This window comes from Natator depressus, chromosome 16 (assembly GCF_965152275.1).
Source record: "Natator depressus isolate rNatDep1 chromosome 16, rNatDep2.hap1, whole genome shotgun sequence".
NCBI lineage: Eukaryota > Metazoa > Chordata > Testudines > Cheloniidae > Natator > Natator depressus.
In genome coordinates this window covers 19,140,329-19,159,002 of record NC_134249.1, presented here as the reverse complement: position 1 = coordinate 19,159,002, position 18,674 = coordinate 19,140,329, and the positions used below count along the sequence as shown (strand labels likewise).

General features: G+C 43.6%; 1 protein-coding gene across 2 annotated transcripts in view; it reads right to left on the bottom strand.

The window, feature by feature from the left end:
• The window catches only part of COL5A1 (collagen type V alpha 1 chain), a 247,193-nt gene that overhangs the window by 127,382 nt on the left and 101,137 nt on the right, over positions 1-18,674 (bottom strand). For both annotated transcript variants that reach the window (XM_074973666.1, XM_074973665.1), the window contains exons 5-7: positions 10,971-11,102; positions 6,203-6,349; positions 4,855-5,103 (exon numbers count right to left, since the gene is read on the bottom strand). In XM_074973666.1, coding sequence (XP_074829767.1) covers positions 4,855-5,103; positions 6,203-6,349; positions 10,971-11,102 — 528 coding nt within the window. The remainder of the gene's footprint in view (positions 1-4,854; positions 5,104-6,202; positions 6,350-10,970; positions 11,103-18,674) is intronic.

The window sequence follows — 18,674 nt, the reverse complement described above, 5'->3', positions numbered from 1 at the left end:
TCTGATTCTTAAGAGGAAATGTATGCAAGGGTTCAGCAAAAGAGGACATCTAGGCAAAGCATCAGAATTTCCTTGCTTCTGGCCAAGCCTGTGTGCAACAATGATTTTATAGTCCTGTAATTTCTGTAACCTCCAGGCCAACTGTCCCATGGCACTCTGGAATCTAAAGAGCATTGTAAAGAAGTATGTCTGTTCTGAGCACAGATTTTCTCCCATGCAGGTAATAATTAAAATGGTTGCTCTAATAAATTTGTTAGCCTCTAAGGTGCCACAAGTACTCCTTTTCTTTTTATGGTCCATGGCTTAATTACTTCCAACAGTTCAGAGAGAAGTTACTTCACCACCAGAAAGGAAGAATTTAGAGCTGCTGTAATATGCCACCATCAGTTCCAATCTTTGTTCTTGGGCCAAAACTGCTCATATTCCATAAGCATGAGCATCTGTGTCTAATCTGAAAGGGGTTTTAAACATGGGTAAGCTAACACTGACACAGTGAAGTGCCTTTTTTAACTCTGCAAAGGCCAAGTATTCGCCAATGAAATCACAGTTTAGCTTCCACTCTCGGGTTTTCTTTTCTCACTTAACATATGCACATTCTGCTATGTTGGCAAACCCAGAAATGAAAACAGAGTCCTAGAAAACTCTATATATCTGTGAGCCAGAAGGAATTTAGCCACTTCTGCACCACCTCTTCCTCTCCTTCACCCAGTGGAAATGTCTTTCTCACTGATCAGCTGACCAGGGCATTCTCTTAGCAAGAGTTCACATTTCACTAGATTCAGTTTAACGGTAATTCTTCAGACATTAGAACCTGTTGCTTGCCATAAACACGTAACATCCTGGAAGACCCTCTTGTTTGAAATGTAAAATGCTATAAACTCAAACACTGAAGTCTTCATATTTTTTTCCATTAAAAAAAATCAATTTGCTTGAAAAAGAAGCAATATTTTTTTTGAAATTTTTGACAGAGGAGGGGGTTCAGTGTGAAAAATGAACATTTTGGTGAAATTTTGAGGAAACCCCCCCCTCAAATAATCTGGGTCACAAACTGGCCTGAAAAAAATCCCCCAAAAGTTAGTCAATTTCTTTTGTCACTTTCAAAGAGCCTCATTCAAACCAGATTTTCCACCACTCCCTTTGTTGGAAAATTAGGCAGATACGAATTTGAAACTGTGACACCTGCCTCCGGAGGAGGAGAACAGCTTGCTCCCTGCAGAGCAGTCATCGAAAAAAGCATATTTTTACCTAGTTCCCATCTTTCACAGGCGTATTTCTCCATACTGAATGTTCAGAATTGCTTCACTGGCAGTTATCACACAGTTATTAGCCACAATGAAATCTAAACCCAATGTGAGTTCATTGACTAAATCTGCTTCCAAAAGCTCAGGCTCAGACTCCAAAAGTTTCATTCTTATAAACCCAAGTTACCCAATTTGTGAACTGCTGATAGTTCTCCAATCACAGTTTCCATCGGAGTCCAAATTTATAATACCTATCCCCCAGCATTATTAACAGGCCTGGACTAATGTTCACAGCACACATTTCCTGATCTTATTAAAGGGTTGTGATGGGAATTTAGGAATTGCCACACTGGATTCAGACCAATATCCTGTTTCCAACAGGGGCCAGTACCATCTGCCTCAGGAAAAGAAAATTCCAGTAGGTTGTGGGATTTATTGTCCACTCTCCCCAATTCCCATATTATTTCAACTTTTTACTTCTGTATTCAACAGCTGGCAAACTGCCCTTTTCTGTTGTTGACAGGCCCAATCTAGCCACCACTGGCTGTAAACAAAAACTGTATAGCTACTCCAAGTAACTCCATGGTTTGCTCCTCGGACTGAGTGCCATTCTGTTTCTTGAAGTGGATGAAGAGTGATCACTACATCACGAGTGATGGCAAGGCTGGACTGAATGTCTGACAATTCGTTCACAGGATCAAGGCTTGCAAGAAGTGTCTCCCCTAGCCTTTGTGCTGCTGCTGACATTCTGTGTGTCAAACTGAGCATGATGTGTTTGCAAACCTCTCAACTTGTCTCCAACCTGAATTCCATTTCTCATCACGAAAATTAGACACAGATTTAGGCTTCAAGATTGCAGGGCCCCATTTCCACCTCTCCCATGAGCAGAGCGCTGCTGCATTGCAATGGAAATTCAAATCCTTCAAAGTCCACTGTGGCATGTAGGGCCTATGGCTTCCACCCACTGATTTTAATTTTCAAGTGATCCTCTTGGTCACCAATAAACTGGCCTGTTGCCCATTTATTTGGCATGCCTACCTTGGTCTGAAGATATGCCAGACACATTAACCTACGAAAGTCCTCTACTTGCGCTGATGGATTTTCCTTGTTCTTTCTTCCTTGGCTTTAAACAAACTTGGATCAACTCAGATAGGGAGATAGCCCGAACCTCACATTAAGGGCATTCATCAGGTCAAGATAACTCATTCTCTTTTCTGGGGCTAATTCCAGCTGCATCATTCAGTCTGATTAGTTCAAGCTAGCTGCTAAGCCTGCTGACTCCCTGTTCATTTTGTCAACAATTCATTTGCATCAAGATGTTAAATTGGGAAAAATAAACCTCTCCGGAAGCTGTTTTTTCCCTTCTAACACTGAATGCTTCCATATTATGAGCATAGACTGGCCGCTGTTCCATGTGCCCTGCAGAGCATCCTGGTGTTAGAGCTTAGGCACAAAGTCTTAACGTTTCCTTACCTGAAGCTTGTTTCTTTTCTGATTCCATATCCTAACAACTAAATTGATCTTTGAGCCTCTCATTTCCTCATCCAAAGTCATCTAATCCCATCTCTAGCTTCTCTCCTAGAGAGTTCCAGTTTGGCCAAAGAATTCTGGCCATTTTATATTTCTTGGGAAACCTTCTCATCTATTGTTTGTTCAGGACTGGTGCTCGGTTCTTCAACACATTTTCCCAGGCCATTGTATCTTTTCATACAGCCTCACTCTCCTCCTTCACTGTATTTTTTATTCCCAATTGATTGGATTTGATCTCTGCCTTGAGATTTTCCTTCATCTGTTGCTGGCTCCTCTCCTGTCTTGCTACAGCTGCTTGGATCTCCATTTGGCCAGCTTCCATGACACCTTTTCATTCATTCAAGGAAGAATCTATTCCAAACTTTAATTCTCTTGGCCAGCCTTCGTTGCATCTTTGACACCTTTCGCTGCTTCCCAGAGAGGTGTGTTTTTTTGTCAGTATGACAACTAAATTCTCCCTCTCTATTCAAGAAGCAACCAAAATCTCTGCCAGTTCTCCTGGGAAATATTATCCTACTACTGATATTTGTTGTCAAGGCTTCTGGGCAGAGAAGAAGTCCAGAAGAGGGTTATTTCCTGGTTGGTAGAGAAATTTAGTAGGCACAGACATGACACTTCTAGACTAATTTGACGACAACATCAATAGGGACCCATCTCAACATGAATATTAGATGGTAAGGGCAGGACACATTAAATATGGAATATTCACAGATGCTATCAGGAAACAACCCAAAGAGCTCCAGAAAGCAGCTGTGTTCAAGCTTACAGCCAGCCTTTCTTGGACAAAAGGTGACAGACGGACCCCTCTGAGATAACAGGTGCCACGAAATGAGACAGCACAAAACTGATTGTCTACATTACCTAAATGTCTATCAAGACCTGCCCAGTAACTCAGCTAGTTATTGCTAGAGCAGGTCAGGACAAAAAGGAAACAATTTTGGAAAAAAAAATATAATACTACCCTTTAAAATTTGAAATTTTTAAGATTCAGATATTTCAAACAGTGACACAGCTAGCTGCAGAACGAAGAGGAATTTTTTTTTATTTAATTTCATATTTTTCAAATTTCTACCAGCTTTAGATATTTGCCACTGGGTTGCTCTGCAGCAGGGTTTTGTTGAACTTCTGGGATGAAGGTTTCCCTCCTTATCTCAGTTAATTTATTTTTGGGAATGTAAGAATTTCCCCATACCTGTATATTTAACAGAAACTGGCCAAAAAAATGGTGACAATTTTTCACAAAGAACAAATGGGCTGAAACTGTAGAATTTGCGAGGGGGAGGGGAATAGACCTGCTTGAATATTAACTAACTTGTAGGGAGTGCAGTACATTTCATCCAAAACATAGAGAGAGAGGGTCACCAGAAAATTTAATCACTCCACATCATGTTCACTGTGGAAGCTTGAATCTCACCTGACTATTAGTAGAGCTGTTAGGAAAACGTAATGTTCAAAACCATGAGAAATTTTGACATTTCAAAATGAGCTTCCATTCCAAATGGGAACAAAAATTTGAAATACTGAAAAATTTCTCAGAATTGAACAGGAAATGTGCAAATGAAAAAAATTGACATTTTCTATCAAATCAACAATTTTTTTAAATTTAACTGACAATTCTGACTTGAAACAATTGTTTTGTTTTCAGAGTAGCAGCCGTGTTAGCCTGAATCCACAAAAAGAAAAGGAGGACTTGTGGCACCTTAGAGACTAACATTTATTTGAGCATAAGCTTTCGTGAGCTACAGCTCACTTCATCGGATGTTTTGATTCTCCCGACTGGAAATAAAAACAAAATCGTCAAAACCAACATATTTCTGAACAAAACATCGATTTTGACTAAACCCAGATTTTCTGACAGGAAAACTTTTTTCATGAGAAAAATTTCAACCAGTTCTATGCAGCAGTGCTGTGCTCACACAGGGAAAATGCAGGAGGATTACATTTTTCAGGGAGGCCTTTTTCTCTACAAGTGCCTTGGACACTTCAAGTTTTTCCATAACGACTATCACATTAGATCCTTTGCTGTCAAGATTTAAAAGTAACAAAGAAAAGGACAAATCAAAGACTCCATGGAGGAAATTACATTGGTTGCGGTGGGGGTGATGACTGTGCTGGCGGGAACTTCTGCTTCGACGGCTTCTTCAGTAAGGGTATCCTGAGTGTCTATATCCTCATAGTTGAGGTCCTCGTAAGGGAGAGGAGTGTAGTACTCCTCGTTAATGGTTTCATAATTATATTCGTCCACGATGGGGTCATCCAGCTTCTCATCCTCTTTCGTCTCCTCCACGTTTTCCACCACTGTAGGTGCTTGTGTGGGCAGAGGGGTGAGCTCCTATTGCAAAACACAAACAATGCCCGGTTAGAGAAAGTAGAGGATGTTCTCGCTCTCTTACCAGCTAAGATGTGGGTTTGAAAATTCCTTTCTTGTCTAAAACAGGAAGGCTCCTTAAAACCAAGCAGGCAGCTGATCGATAGCTCAGTGAAAAGCTGTAAGGATTCAGAACTACGCCATCAGCAGTGATTACTAATTTTGGGTGCCTAGTGTGAGACCTATGGGCCTGATTTTCAGGTGTTCGGAGCAACTGATGGCAGTAGAGCCTGGGGGTGCTCAGCAGCTCTGAAAATCCAGCCCGAGTGGGTGCCCCAAAGCCGATGGACACTTCTGAAAATTTAGGCCTTGAGATTCAGGAATTCAAAATGCACAACAGAAAAGGCTCTGAAAGCAAAAGCAACTACCATTGTGGAAGTGATGTAGGGTTCGCCTACACTGTAAGTGAAGGTGTGATTGTGGCATGGGGTGACATTCATTCTAGCTTTAATCCAGCTAGCATGGGTTAAAATACGAGTGTAGATGTGGCATTACAGGCCAGCAATCAGAGTACAAGCCCACCGGGGACCCTGGGTATGTATTCTGCTGAACCCGTGCTGCCATGTCCACACTAGTATTGTTAGCTGTGCTAGCTGGATTAATGCTAGCACGGATATGCCGATCTGTGCTACAATCACACGTTCACTTGCAGCGTAGACACATCCTTAGTGCACAAAGTTAACCTTCCCTGTAGACACATATGCAAGACCTTGCTTCAAGTATATTTTCAGGTGCAGACCATGGCTAATCATGCTCTGATTGCAAGATCACAGCCGCATTCTTCCAGCTCTGCTGGAGAGACAAGGTGTCATAAACCACCAAGCTTGTTACCCATCCTTATTCAGCTCAAAGTACAGGCATCACATTACTTATTATGGAAACCTCACACTGCATGCACAAAGCACAAATGCAGATATATCTACAGTAGTTTCTTCCATTTTAAGTCTCCAGCCTTTCACCCACATGCCATTTATGGGTCTATAAAAATTCAGAATGGCAAGCTTTTAAATAAAGCACAAGATGAAACAAAACAGGAGCTTGCCACCTCCCCCCAGTCACCTACCTCTTTAATTTCAGTCACCGCTCTAGCAGCTTCTTCAGCATCAATAGGCTTGGCAGTGGGTGCTTCTTCCTTTCCTGTGTCATCGGTGTCCTCGTAGTAGGGATATTCATAATAATAGGTGTCACCTTCTCCATCCCCCTCAGTGTACTGCAAAGGAACCACAGCAAGAAACAAGGTGAAGGCAGACAACTCCTTAAGTAAGTTCCTTGCCAGCTATTGCTAGGCCATGTGAATTTTATATTCAAATGTAGAGTGACACTCTTTCCACTGGCATCTGCGACAGTGAAGCACAGGGAAAGCAAACACAAAAGGGTCTTGAATAAAGAAGGCTGAAGTTTGCAGAAATCTGAGATTTGATGAAAGACTGCATCCAAATTTCCACAAAAGAACTGGGGGGAAGGAATGATTTTTAAGCCACTAACATGTTTGTAACAAATTTAGCTTTGCAATTTGACCACATACGAGATGATGGTTTTCTCCCTCTATCCTCACTGGCTGCTTTGCTCCGTCTGCTACCCTATACTCATCTGAATGTAAAACTCACAGCACCTGTCCATATACTGCGGTGGGGACCGCCTCTTAATTCAAGATACCAGAGGTCCTAGCTGACTTCCCGAACCTGTTGCTCCCACACTGGGCCACCAAACCATTGGAGGTGACCTTGACTAATGGTTCTGGACCATTTAACAGACTATAATGACAAAAATGACACGTCAAAAGATGTAAATTCCCTAGAGACGCAGTTGAGAAAGGATCATCGTTTGGATTACTGTGGTCATATTATTGCCTTAGATGTGTACAGCAAAAAACTCCCATGCACCTTAGGAGAAAAGGCTCTAAAGTTTCATTTAAGCTTTGCAACCATTAGTTGAGCATCTTCCAAAAGCAATCCTGATAAAACATAGGTTAACTGAGATGTAGTGGCCTTGATCAGAGTGGTCCTAATAATGTTTTTTGGCCTGACCCCCGCTGTCACTCATAGAAAGTTGCAAAAAATAAAAATTAACAAATGGCGACTCCTGGTTCAGCAGCCTGGCAAAGACAAATACAGCAACCACTCCTGCATGCACTACCCCTTCAGGCGCCATCACTCACAAACGCATGTTGAAAATCAGTCTTGTAAGAGACACTGATGCCTCATGCAAAACTCAGAGCAGGACACCCAGATTCAGTTTGGCTTGCATGTTGCAGAGTATTGAACAACACATTCAGACAAGATAGGCCTGCCAATACAAACAGTGTGAGCAATTGCATGGATTAATGTTATGTCCAAATGGTTATCTAGGTGCATTTGTATGTGCAAATCACCCATTCTGGGCGACGTCCTCATTCTACAGAAGCCAGAGCGTTGCCATTTACTTCAACGGAGTCAGAGTTTCACTTTTCGTTGGCGGATTAGACAAATATTTTGCAAACACTTTTGTACTGCTAAATATTTTTTAAATTTGGGTCATATAGACCTTGGTTCTGGAAGCTAATTAAGCAACTGTCTAATTTTAAGCATGTGAGTCATTCCAATGAAGTCAATGGATCTACTCCTATGCTTGAAGGACTTAAGCGCCTTCCATATTTTCCATATTTCTCTTCCTTCACCCTTTCTTTCTACGGATATTTGCTTTCTACCAGGTTCTTGCTTTTTCAGTGTTCATCAGCTCCTGTGATATTCTGCCTACAGTATGTATACTTGGGGCATAATTTTTGGGTTTTTTTGAGAAATTTGTGACTAAAGAAGAATCATCTCTCATATTCCTGTGGCATATTCTGCCCTGAAAGATGCCAACATGCTTTGCAGATTGCATAAAATCCTTTCAGCCACCACTGAAATACAGCTGCTTCTGAGGAAGAAGTTGGCAGCTGTTTAACTTAATTTAATTTTGGGGGGAATTTAAGGAGGTGGAATGAATTTACCCAAACTGGAATTTGGCCAGTACACCAGAGTTAACACTCATGTTGAAAAGTACATAGGGATTTTCAATAACTCAAAGTAGTCAGAACCTCCTGTTTTGTGTCATGAACTCAGATGGGGGAAAAGCGACTTGAGACAAACGAGCTCTTAAAGAAGCAATGTTTCGGTTCTCATGCCTGTATCTGTATTAATAGAGAGTGAGCAGCCTGTAGGAGAAATGACTTCTAAAATACAACATTTTCAGAGTTTTCCATAAGGCATCAGCTGTTTTTTAAAATGAAATACAAACAAGGTTTTTTGTTACAGTTGGGTGTGACAAATTCTTACACTGTACACTGATTTTATTGGTATTTAAAGGCCATTCATGGACCAGCTATTCTTGTACAAAATTCTACAGAGTAACACGGCCCTTCCAAGACAAGCCCTTTGCAACTAGTTTTGATTGGTGAGCAACTGGGTCCAAAAATAGGTTTATTTCCCTACCATCCCCCCCAGATTTTAACCACAGTGGAGCCTATTTGCTTGTACTTATTTATTGTTTCCACTTCTTTAGAGCACATTAAATATAAAAAAACAAATGAGCCTTTATGTTTCTCTAGACAGAAGTAGGGCACTGAGGGTGATCTAATGTCCAGGGAAGTCAATGGAAAGATTCCTATTGGCTTTAATGTGAGTTGGATCAGACATAGGTATATGACTAAACCAAGGGTTTTGTACATGCATGAGAGCGTGAGTGTGGCTGAAATTTTCAAAAATGATTCTGAGTGCCAAACTTGAGACACCTTCAAAGAGCCTAATTTTCAGAGGGTAGGTGTCAGCAGTATCTGGAAATCAGCCCCTTTAAGATGTCTCAAGACAACCCCCGCCCCCCACCAAAAAAAAAGAACATAAGAGGAATCCATAGTCACTAGTCACTATTGAAAATCTTGGTCTAACCCAGGGGTGGGCAAACAACGGCCCAGGGGCCGCATCCGGCCCTCCAGACATTTTAATCTGGCCCTGGAGCTCCAGCCGGGGAGCGGGGTCAGGGTCTTGCCCCGCTCAGCGCAGCTCCCAGAAGCAGTGGCATGTCCCGCCTCCGGCTCCTACGCATAGGGGCAGCCAAGGGGCTCCACATGTTGCCCCTGTCCCAAGTGCCACCCCCGCAGCTCCCACTGGTCAGGAACCACGGCCAATGGGAGCTGCAGAGGCAGCACCTGCGGACAGGGCAGCGCACAGAGCTGCCTGGCCACGCCTCCACATAGGAGCTGGAGGGGGGACATGCCGCTGCTTCTGGGAGCTGCTTGAAATAAGTGCCGCCTGGAGCTTGCACCCCTAACCCCCTCCTGCACCCCAACCCCTCAGTCCCAGCCCGGAGCACCCTCCTGCACCGCCAAACCCTCATCCCCAGCCCCACCCCAGAGCCTGTATCCCTAGCCAGAGCCCTCACCCCCTCCTGCACCCCTACCCCCAATTTTGTAAGCGTTCATGGCCCGCCATACAATTTCCATACTCAGATGTGGCCCTCAGGCCAAAAAGTTTGCCCACCCCTGGTCTAACCCTTTCTAGTGATTCTCCTAACTAGGCACAGCTGAGTGTTTATCCAAGAACTCATGGGATAATTATAGGTCTGCTTGGAACATTTTGGTCAAAATGAAATTTCAACCAAAAACCAAAAACAAAACTGAGATTTTTTTTTCCCCCACGGATTTTGATCACCCCTAATAGCTGACATTTCAAAAATCAGTTGATCTTATTAAAACTGTTGATCTGAAACATCTGTTGGCATTTAGAAAGTGATATATGTAGATTATTATATTCAGTTGCAATAGTTAGTGAGGGCCCAATTTTCAAACTTGGGCTGCTACACGTAGGGTAACACATTTTGCTTCCTATGGGCACCTGCACACTCAAATGCTCAGGGTTTGTCTACATGGCGATTTAGTGCGCAGTGAGCCAGGGTGTAAATCTACAGCATAAAAGCTTTTAGTGCATGGTAGCATAAGGCGACAAGCTTATGCATTGTAGATTCACACCATGGCTTGCCACGCACTATATCACCGTGTAGACAAGCCCTCGTTTCACACTCTGGGAAAACAAGGAGCAGAAAAATGAAGCGATACACCAAAAGTCACACAGCAAATCAGCAACGAAGCTGGGATTAGAACTCCTGAGTTCTCCTGAGAACTCCTGAGTTACAATTCCTGAGATCTAGCCCTGTACCTGATCCACTAAGCCATGTTGACCATGAGGTTTCAGAGGTTGTTCCAAGCACTCACATGTAGCATTGGGTGCCCAGTCTTGTAAACTGGATTCAAGCTCTTAAAGAAAAAAATTCTCAAGGTTACAAGGCCAAAACGTTGACCTACCTTGGCAGGGTTTCACCTTCCATGCTCCAGGATCCCTTCCACTGTTTTATTAGGCAACAGATTTTTGCAACCACAGGGGGTGGGGAAAGCAATCCAAGACAGGCCAGTGACTTATTGAGAGACTCACAGTAAAACTAAAGGGAAGTTAAATATGAAACAGTGCACACGTGCTATCTCAGTTCATAGCAACAGTGCATCAGCTTATTTACGGCTAGTCTGCTCCCCAATTAATACTATTTATTTCCCTTGCAGTTGTCCCTGGAAACCCTTGCTTGCTTTTCATTATTCTTACATTTCCTGGTTTCCTTATCGTCTTTGATCACGACTGCTTCTGCCCTGACCACTATTGGCTTGTGTTCCTTCTTCCTCTCCTGAACAAACTCCCCCTACAGAGCGTGGTGCATTGGTACCCATCCTGGGTGTCCCTTCTAGGCGGGATACCTCGTGGGAGCATTACGTAGTTACCCCAAAGGTTTCATGCTTGCACAAGTGGAGGTTCTTCCTTTCTACTTACGTATTCATCTTGGTTAGGGTCCTGAGACTGGGGGGTGTCGGGAATGGCTGTGTCGCAGTCAGGGCTGTAATGTTCACAATAATCATAGGCTGCCCTGGGGTCTGCCACGACCAGGAGCTGCTGGATGTCCCCCTGGGGGAATAAAAACAAGAAAGAAGTCCGACATAAGTCAAAGAGTCAGAGTTTAAGACCAGGAGGGGCTATTGGATCAACTAGTCTGACCTCCTGTATAATACAGGCCACCGCCACCACCCGCACAGTAACCCAACAACCGAAATTACACTGACGTATTACAGCCCTCAGGAGGCTAAACAACTGTGTGCCACAGGCAGAGAACAGGAGGGCCCTTGCAGTGGCAGGGAATTACATGAGATATACCCAAATAATCCTAGCAAGTAACCCGCGCCCCATGTGGCAGAGGAAGTCAAAAAACAAAACAGCCAAGCCAATCTGAGCAGGAGGAAAATTCCTTCCCAACCCTGAATAAGGTGACCAGATAGACCCTAAGCACATGAGCAAGGCCCACCAGCCAGGCACCCAAGGAAGAGAATTCCCATCCAGTGCCCCATCTTCAGTCGTGGCCATCTCTGATGCTTCCGAGGAAGGAGACAGAAAACCTCAGAATACACAGAGGGGGGAAAAAATCCCTTCTTGACCCCTACAGGTGACCAGCTGAAGCCCGAAGCATGAGACAACAAAGACACATGTAGTCACAGTACCACAGGCCCAAAGACTGAAGTCTGTACTCAGTCCTTATGCAGACAAAAGACCCAATGATGGACCAAGAAATTAGAGAAGGAAGAGTCCTATTAGGCTACCTAGTCTCCCCCACTCAAGTAAGGTAGGATTGTTCAGAAACTTGGTCTGAGACAGGCCAGCCAGCAAAACCCGTTATCCTTGGGTGCACATCGAATATCTGCTTTAGCCCTTGCTGCTCACAAGGGTGTGAAGTGACTGCGCTTTGCTTGTCATTCCCAGGTGCATTATCACAAGAAGATATTGCATCTAGAGAGAGGTCACCACCTCGGCATCTCCTGGTCAGCCTCATCCCTTTCCCTGCTAGTTTGGTGCTGCTGACAGCCCTTGACAATGACATCCACAAGACAGGTACCATACAGACAAGGGACATGCAAGCTTCCCTGTCAAAGGGCTCCCTGTGCTTTGGATGAGGAGTGTCCTAGGTAAATGACCTCCTTCGCAACCCAGTCTGGATCTAATCATGTCGCTCATCCAGCTGGACTTGTGAGTCATCCAGGGATTTCTAAACAGACTGACATTTATTTCCAGTCTCTTTCTACATTATCACCGCTCCACTAGGAACAGAAACACTGACATCCAAAAAAACTTCACAAGTTAGACATGGCCTGTTTGAAATCAGGCACCTTGCAGGTTTGTTAGGAATCATGCCTGCTTTAAGGACCGTTCAGCCCATAATGAACCAGGCACACAATATCCGTAGCCTAAAAATGAGCTCAAAACATAGGACTGACTTTTATAGAGAACCACCATTTTACTTTGAAACACAGAGCAAGAGTTTAATCAATAGACAGATGCTTTGCTGCTCAGATGATTAGAACTGATTTTTTTAAAATTAGGGAAAGAGGGTTTATTTAATAGCAGAAAACATTGTTAAAGCTACAGAAAAAGAGAGCCTTACCAAAAAAAACCAACCTGGGCGGATGATGTGGTCCTGTAATGGGAACCAGAAACCAGGGATGGAGTCTAGTCAGGATGTCTGAAAACCCCTAGGAAAACTGGAACATGCTTTTAAACACCGAGGGCCAGATCTGCCTTTGTGAATGCAGCCTGAACCCTCTGCATTCACAGGAGCAGCTGTGCCAGAGGAGGAATGCAAACCCGCCGAATGCAAACAAGCACACGCACGCACGCCCTGCAGCCGCCATGGGCTCCTCCAGAAGGACACAGCTTAAATTTCTGGCAGAGTTCCACTGGAGATGAGCCAACAGAGAGCTCTCTGGGAGATATGCTGATTCTGTGCATCTGCTGGCTGGTCAAGCCCCACCCTGCCCTAATTTGACATTGCCCCAAGCAGTTTAAGGCCTTCCAGCAAAGGGGGAACATATCCATTTCCGTGTCACCTCATAGGCATATGCGAGCAGCTCTGAAACACTCACACACGTATTCTCATAACTAGTGCTCGTTTAAATTTTTCATCATTTGTAAGTTTCTTTCTGATCAAATCTTTTCTTTAAAAAAAATGAACATTTTTGTTTATCAACAACATTTCCTGAATTTTCAATGAGATAATACACACACGGTTTTCCAAAGTGAATTTTGTTTTGTTTTTTTCCCCACTCACTCACCCCCATCTTATCCCGCTCCCCCCACTTTCTACTTTGGTGAATAAATGTTTGAAGTGTTCTGTTATTTTGCCAGAATGTTGGGGTTTGTTTTGCCCTCCTTTTTCAGAGGCAAACATTGTTACCAGTTTTCAACCAGCTCTACTCATAACATTACTGTCAGGCAGGGAATATTACCCCCATTTTACTGATGGGGAAATGAGGCACTGAATGAGCAAAGTCGGTTGGCCAAGGTTACACAGGGAATCAGCGGCAGAGCCAAGAACAGAAGCCACATCTCCTGCTTCCCACTCCAGTGCCTTAACCACAAAACCCTCCATCCCTGCCTCCCTTCTCAGTAACACTGGAATCTGGGAAAGCCCCCCCCCAGATGAATCAGGCCCATAAATGACCATTTATTTCTTTTTTATCCTTTTGCACTTCATTCAGCTTGGCTGTTACAACTGGTTCCCATGCACTGCCATAAGGCTTTGGGTTTGGGCTTCTAGCATTGCCCGGGAAAGTTTATATAACTAAATTATTGATTGTTATTAATAGTAAACCAGCAACAAAACCCAGACTTGATGTTCTTCTACAAGAGGCAGGGAAGGAAAGTTGAAAGCTATTCCTTTCTGATAAGCATGGATTTACACCTCAAGGGGGGCTGATAGTTCAAGCCACTTATAGAATACAGGCTAAATTCTCCTTCCCCTAGAGACAGATAACGCAAAGGAGGTAACCTCAGCAGGGTTCGCCAGCTAAGTACAGACCAGTAGGTTAAGCAGAGCAGCGTTTGTTAAGGCTCACTCTGCTTTTAGTCTGAGTGGCATAGGAATGCTGAGCTAAGTATGGAGAGGAACCCTGGCTAATATCCTCAGCTGTTTTTCCACAGCCAAAGGGAGGTTTAAAGTCAGTTCTTTAGTCTGACGAATCAAGGGGATCTGCTGCCAATTTTCCGGTAGATGCATTAATGGGCCAAGGTCAGAAATGAATCTAAGCTGATGTAACTTGCACCTTCTTCGAGTCCCCTCAGCACATAATGCATACCAGATCAGCCTCCTCTGAAGTCAGACTCAGGTTCAGAGTCTAAGGGAATCTCTGAGTCTAGACTGGTGTAATTAACACACTGAAGGGGCCAGAAGGAGGTGTCAGCTTTGCCAACCTAAACTCCTCTAGAATTCACTGTGTCCGTTCCTTTCTAACGTCCTTCTCAAACCCAATCTTCTCTGCCTAACATTCTCACTTTCCCCTTGTTGTTGGTACCAGATCCTGCTCCCAGCTCTGCTGACCTCTCCTCCGTGACCTTATTTTTCGGTCCAATAGCAGTAGTGTTCAACTGTATGAAGCCAGCGGGAAATTCCATGTGATAATATTCTGGGAGGCATCGGAGTGCTGGGACACTAACCAGACTTCAGGTGCACCAAGATGGGCTGAACAGTTTAATTGTGGGGAAGGGGAGAGAGTCCCAAGGTGTTCCTAGGTATCTCATCTTTCTCTCTGCTTTGCAAGTGACAACTGCAAGGCTTTAATGGAGCCCCCCACGTTCACACTCATAAAAGGCAGACAGAACTAAAATCTTGTTAGCAGGAATCCCAGTCAATTGACCTCATCCCTCAGTGCCAAACAATAAAATGGGCTAATTTAGCCTGCAATAAAAACGAAGGAGCTGGGTTTCACAAAAGATGCACACAGCTCAGCTGTTGGGAGCCCTGTTTCTTTGATTTAAGGAGCTGACTTTAACTGGCGCAAGCCGTGCTAGGAAGTTCAGAGGCCCTTTGTGTCCTCTCAAGTGTGATGCCGCTAATAAATACTAGCAGACCAATAGCTGCCTCCCTCACCTTATTGTGGGCTAAGCAGCAAGCCGGCTCTGCTCCCATTCCTCTTGCTGCTCTGAAGAGTCAATTTGTTTGACTGTTACAGTTGCACAGAATATCCAAACCTCTTCTCTTTCCATGTCAGTATCAGCTTTCTTCAACAGGAGCAGTGATAAAGAAGATGCCACAGATTAACTTTGTCTGCCGTAGCCTAAAGCTTTCTACCTCTTTTGCAGGATGTATAACTTACATTTGTGCTGGAATGCTGCTGAAGGGGTAACAATGGGTAAAAAAAAATAAAATAAAAATAAAAAGTGACTTAGGAGCCAAAGTGCTATTTTCAAAAGTGACTTAGGCACATAGCAGTCAAAATCTCCGTGAAAGTCAGTGAGACTTAGGCCCTTCTGGGTTATATTTACAAAAGTATTCAGGCCCCTAAAGACAGAGATAGGTGCTACTGGGATTATCAAAAGCCTCTATGCAGGTTAGACACCTTATTCCCACTGAAAGCCAGGGGTACTTTTGTAAATCCTATAAGGCACCTCCTTGCATCTTTAGGCACCTGAAAACCTTTGAAAATCTGGCCCTAAGTCACAATTAAAGAATAGGTCCGAAATGATTTAGGTGATTTTGAAAGTTGCATCCGAGAGCAGTGACATGTGAAAAGCCCAGTATGATCACTACAGTGACGTAACTGCCAAATATAGCGGTGAAAAGTGCCACCTGGCACCACTGGCATTCTTTATTTCTGCACCAAACAGGGACAGCGTTGGTAGCAGCAGTGCTCAGACCACCCCCTCGACGTCCCGGAAGGAAGGCTAGTTTTAGGGGTATAAAGGTAAATGAGTCTCCAGGGTTCCTTCAGCGTTTGGTCTTTGATGAGATTCCCAACAAGGATGCCAGGTAGTGCCAACTGCAGCTGTGTCTGTTCTGGTGTGGTTTCTTCTTTGCTGCGAAATGGATGGACTCCACCAAACTGACGACCCAACAGCAGTCAGGGTCAAAGACATTCAAAATTTTGCAATTTTGACAAAATTTTGCAATTTAAAGAGGGAAAAAGGGTCAACTTCAAGTCCCATTTCCCAACCAGCTGAAGAACTGGTTGGAAGAAAATCAAAATGTTGACGATATTTTCATAGAAATTTCAAGTTCATCAAAAAAGTAGAACAGAATTTCCATTAAAAAAAGCACTTTGAAAATTATATATATATACATTTAAAAAAAAAAAAAACGTACCCTACCAGAGTCCCACCCCTGCTCCTTGTACTGATGGTCTGACCAATATGGATCTGTTTGACATTTATTGTATAATACCCATGTATGCTTGGGTGACTCATGTATGGATTAGTTCCCATCATGCAGCTCCCAGACAGTGCTGGAAAATGTTAAAACAGCTTTTTTGGATCGTTTTCTGTGCTCATCTTACATGTGTGCCGCAGTGTCACATCACTCCCAATGATATCAACACCCGCACCTTGGTTCAACAAAAACAACTGGAGAGAATAACAGGAGTGACTTCATTTGGCATTGCTGCCCATGTCATAAATACTGCTCTTCTCTGGGACTCTCACTGCAATTTATTAGTAATTAACGGGACTGTTGTTTTAGTGCATTACCACAACAGTTTTAGGGACTCTAAGGTCAATAAAAAAATATTGCCTGAAGTGGTTTTTTAGACTCCCATATTTAAGTTAAGTTTCTCTGAATAACCACAGAGCTAAGAAGCATAATGACTTTTTAAAAAATAATCTGAAAAGGAATTAGAAGGATTTTAGATTTTGTTGGTTTTTTTATTAATTATCATCATTATAGGAAGACATATTAGTTCTATAAATGCAGCCCAAGTCACATGGCTACAGACTGGCAGTGGATCAATGTGTTTCCACGATTAAGTGAATGCTTTGAAAACCCAGCTACTGGAGATTCTCTTTAAACCCTAATCCATGTCTCAAGGATTCTCTGCCAGCCCTCTGATGTTCCACTTGATAAAAACGTGTCATTAGCACAGGCTTATGGATAGAGATTCCCTCTGCCTGGGAAGTAACAGCTGTGATAATTCAAGGGCTGTGAGTGGTTACAAGTGTTACTCCCATCAGAGTTAAATTGACAGCCAACAAGTCAATGGAGAAGGAAACAGGGAGCCAGTTTCTCATCATGATCTCAGTCCAGTCTCCTTTTATCAAGCTGAAATTCTGTGGGAATAAGTTCGATGTCTAAACACCTGATTTGCAGGTGCAGTAAGGTGCCAATCCTCCAGTTCCAGGCCATAAGCAAAACTCTAATTAATGGGATTAGGAAGAAACAATTCCTGTGGGCAGGATATTCCATAACTGCCTTCCTCAGGACTTCTTGCATCTTTCTCCAGATCAGCTGCTACTGGCAATTGTTGGAGGCAGGTAGATGAGCCATTTGCCACTCTGTGGAAATTCCTATGCTGCAATGTCATTTAAATAACCTAAACTGAGCCACAGATCAATGAGAGTACAGAAACGGAAGCCAGTGTATGAAAAATCAGCCTTGAAAACTTGATGAGTCAGAAGCAGCCATGAGTGAACTTCAAAAAGCTCAGAGGTTTGGATAAATAGAACCCAGATGTTTGCATGCTTATCTGAACAAACTGGATGAAACGGCTTTATCTTGAGATCTCGGTTATTCCCCCTTTCCCAGATGGCTGGATGTACCAAAAAAAATGGCCTCCATTCTGGCCTTTTGGCACTAAAATAAAGAATTATTCTCTGCCCCTCTTCTTTTGTAGGAACCATATCAAGGCGTTTCCAATGGGGATGCATGGGCTAGTTTGACTAAAACCACAATAGCATCATATGGAACCTTTCTTTGAAGTCTGTAAATGGTGGGGATAGCTCTATTTTAAACACCTTTCCTTTCTTCCCATTGCCTCTGCAGAGCCGAGCTGCAGCTGGACATAGAAGGGAAAAAAACAGGTGAAACCCAGTCCTCTTTAGATTTCCAACCTATTTTTGTATCCCTATTTTGAACCAACCCTGCCCCGCCCCCATTAGCTTTGACCCTAGCCTTGCCTTACATTAGCACTGTTATGACCTGGTCAAACAAAGACCCCCTTAAAGATAAGTAAACTACACATTCTTTGACTCCCGGGTTCTTTTCTTCATTCCTGTTTTGTAATCCCAGAGAACAGCCCACTGGCCTATGGCAGTGGGATCTATTAATTCCTTGCTCCTTTGGGTTGTGGTTCTTGAGTCTTCAGCAGAGCGGGGAAATCCATCTTTTCCCCTCCCATAGAAGATGGTCCCCCCCAGCTCACAGATTCTTCTCCACCTTGCCAGCTACGAAACCCCAGTTACATCATAAGCAGCCTCCTCTTCCTGCCAAAGTCTCCCCACGCCTGGAGGTGGAGTTGCTCTTATTTTTGTGCAAGGAGGTGTTTGGATTCCTCATGACTCCACCCTCCATACCTATCTGCTTGTCTCACATCACCACTCTCCTCCACCAACCATGCCAGCCTCATCTGCCCATTGGTCAGCGTCTCACACCTATATCTTCATGCTCTCCTCAATGCTGTTCCTTATGCATAAAATGTCCTGCCTCATCCTCCAGGCCTCTACCCTCCC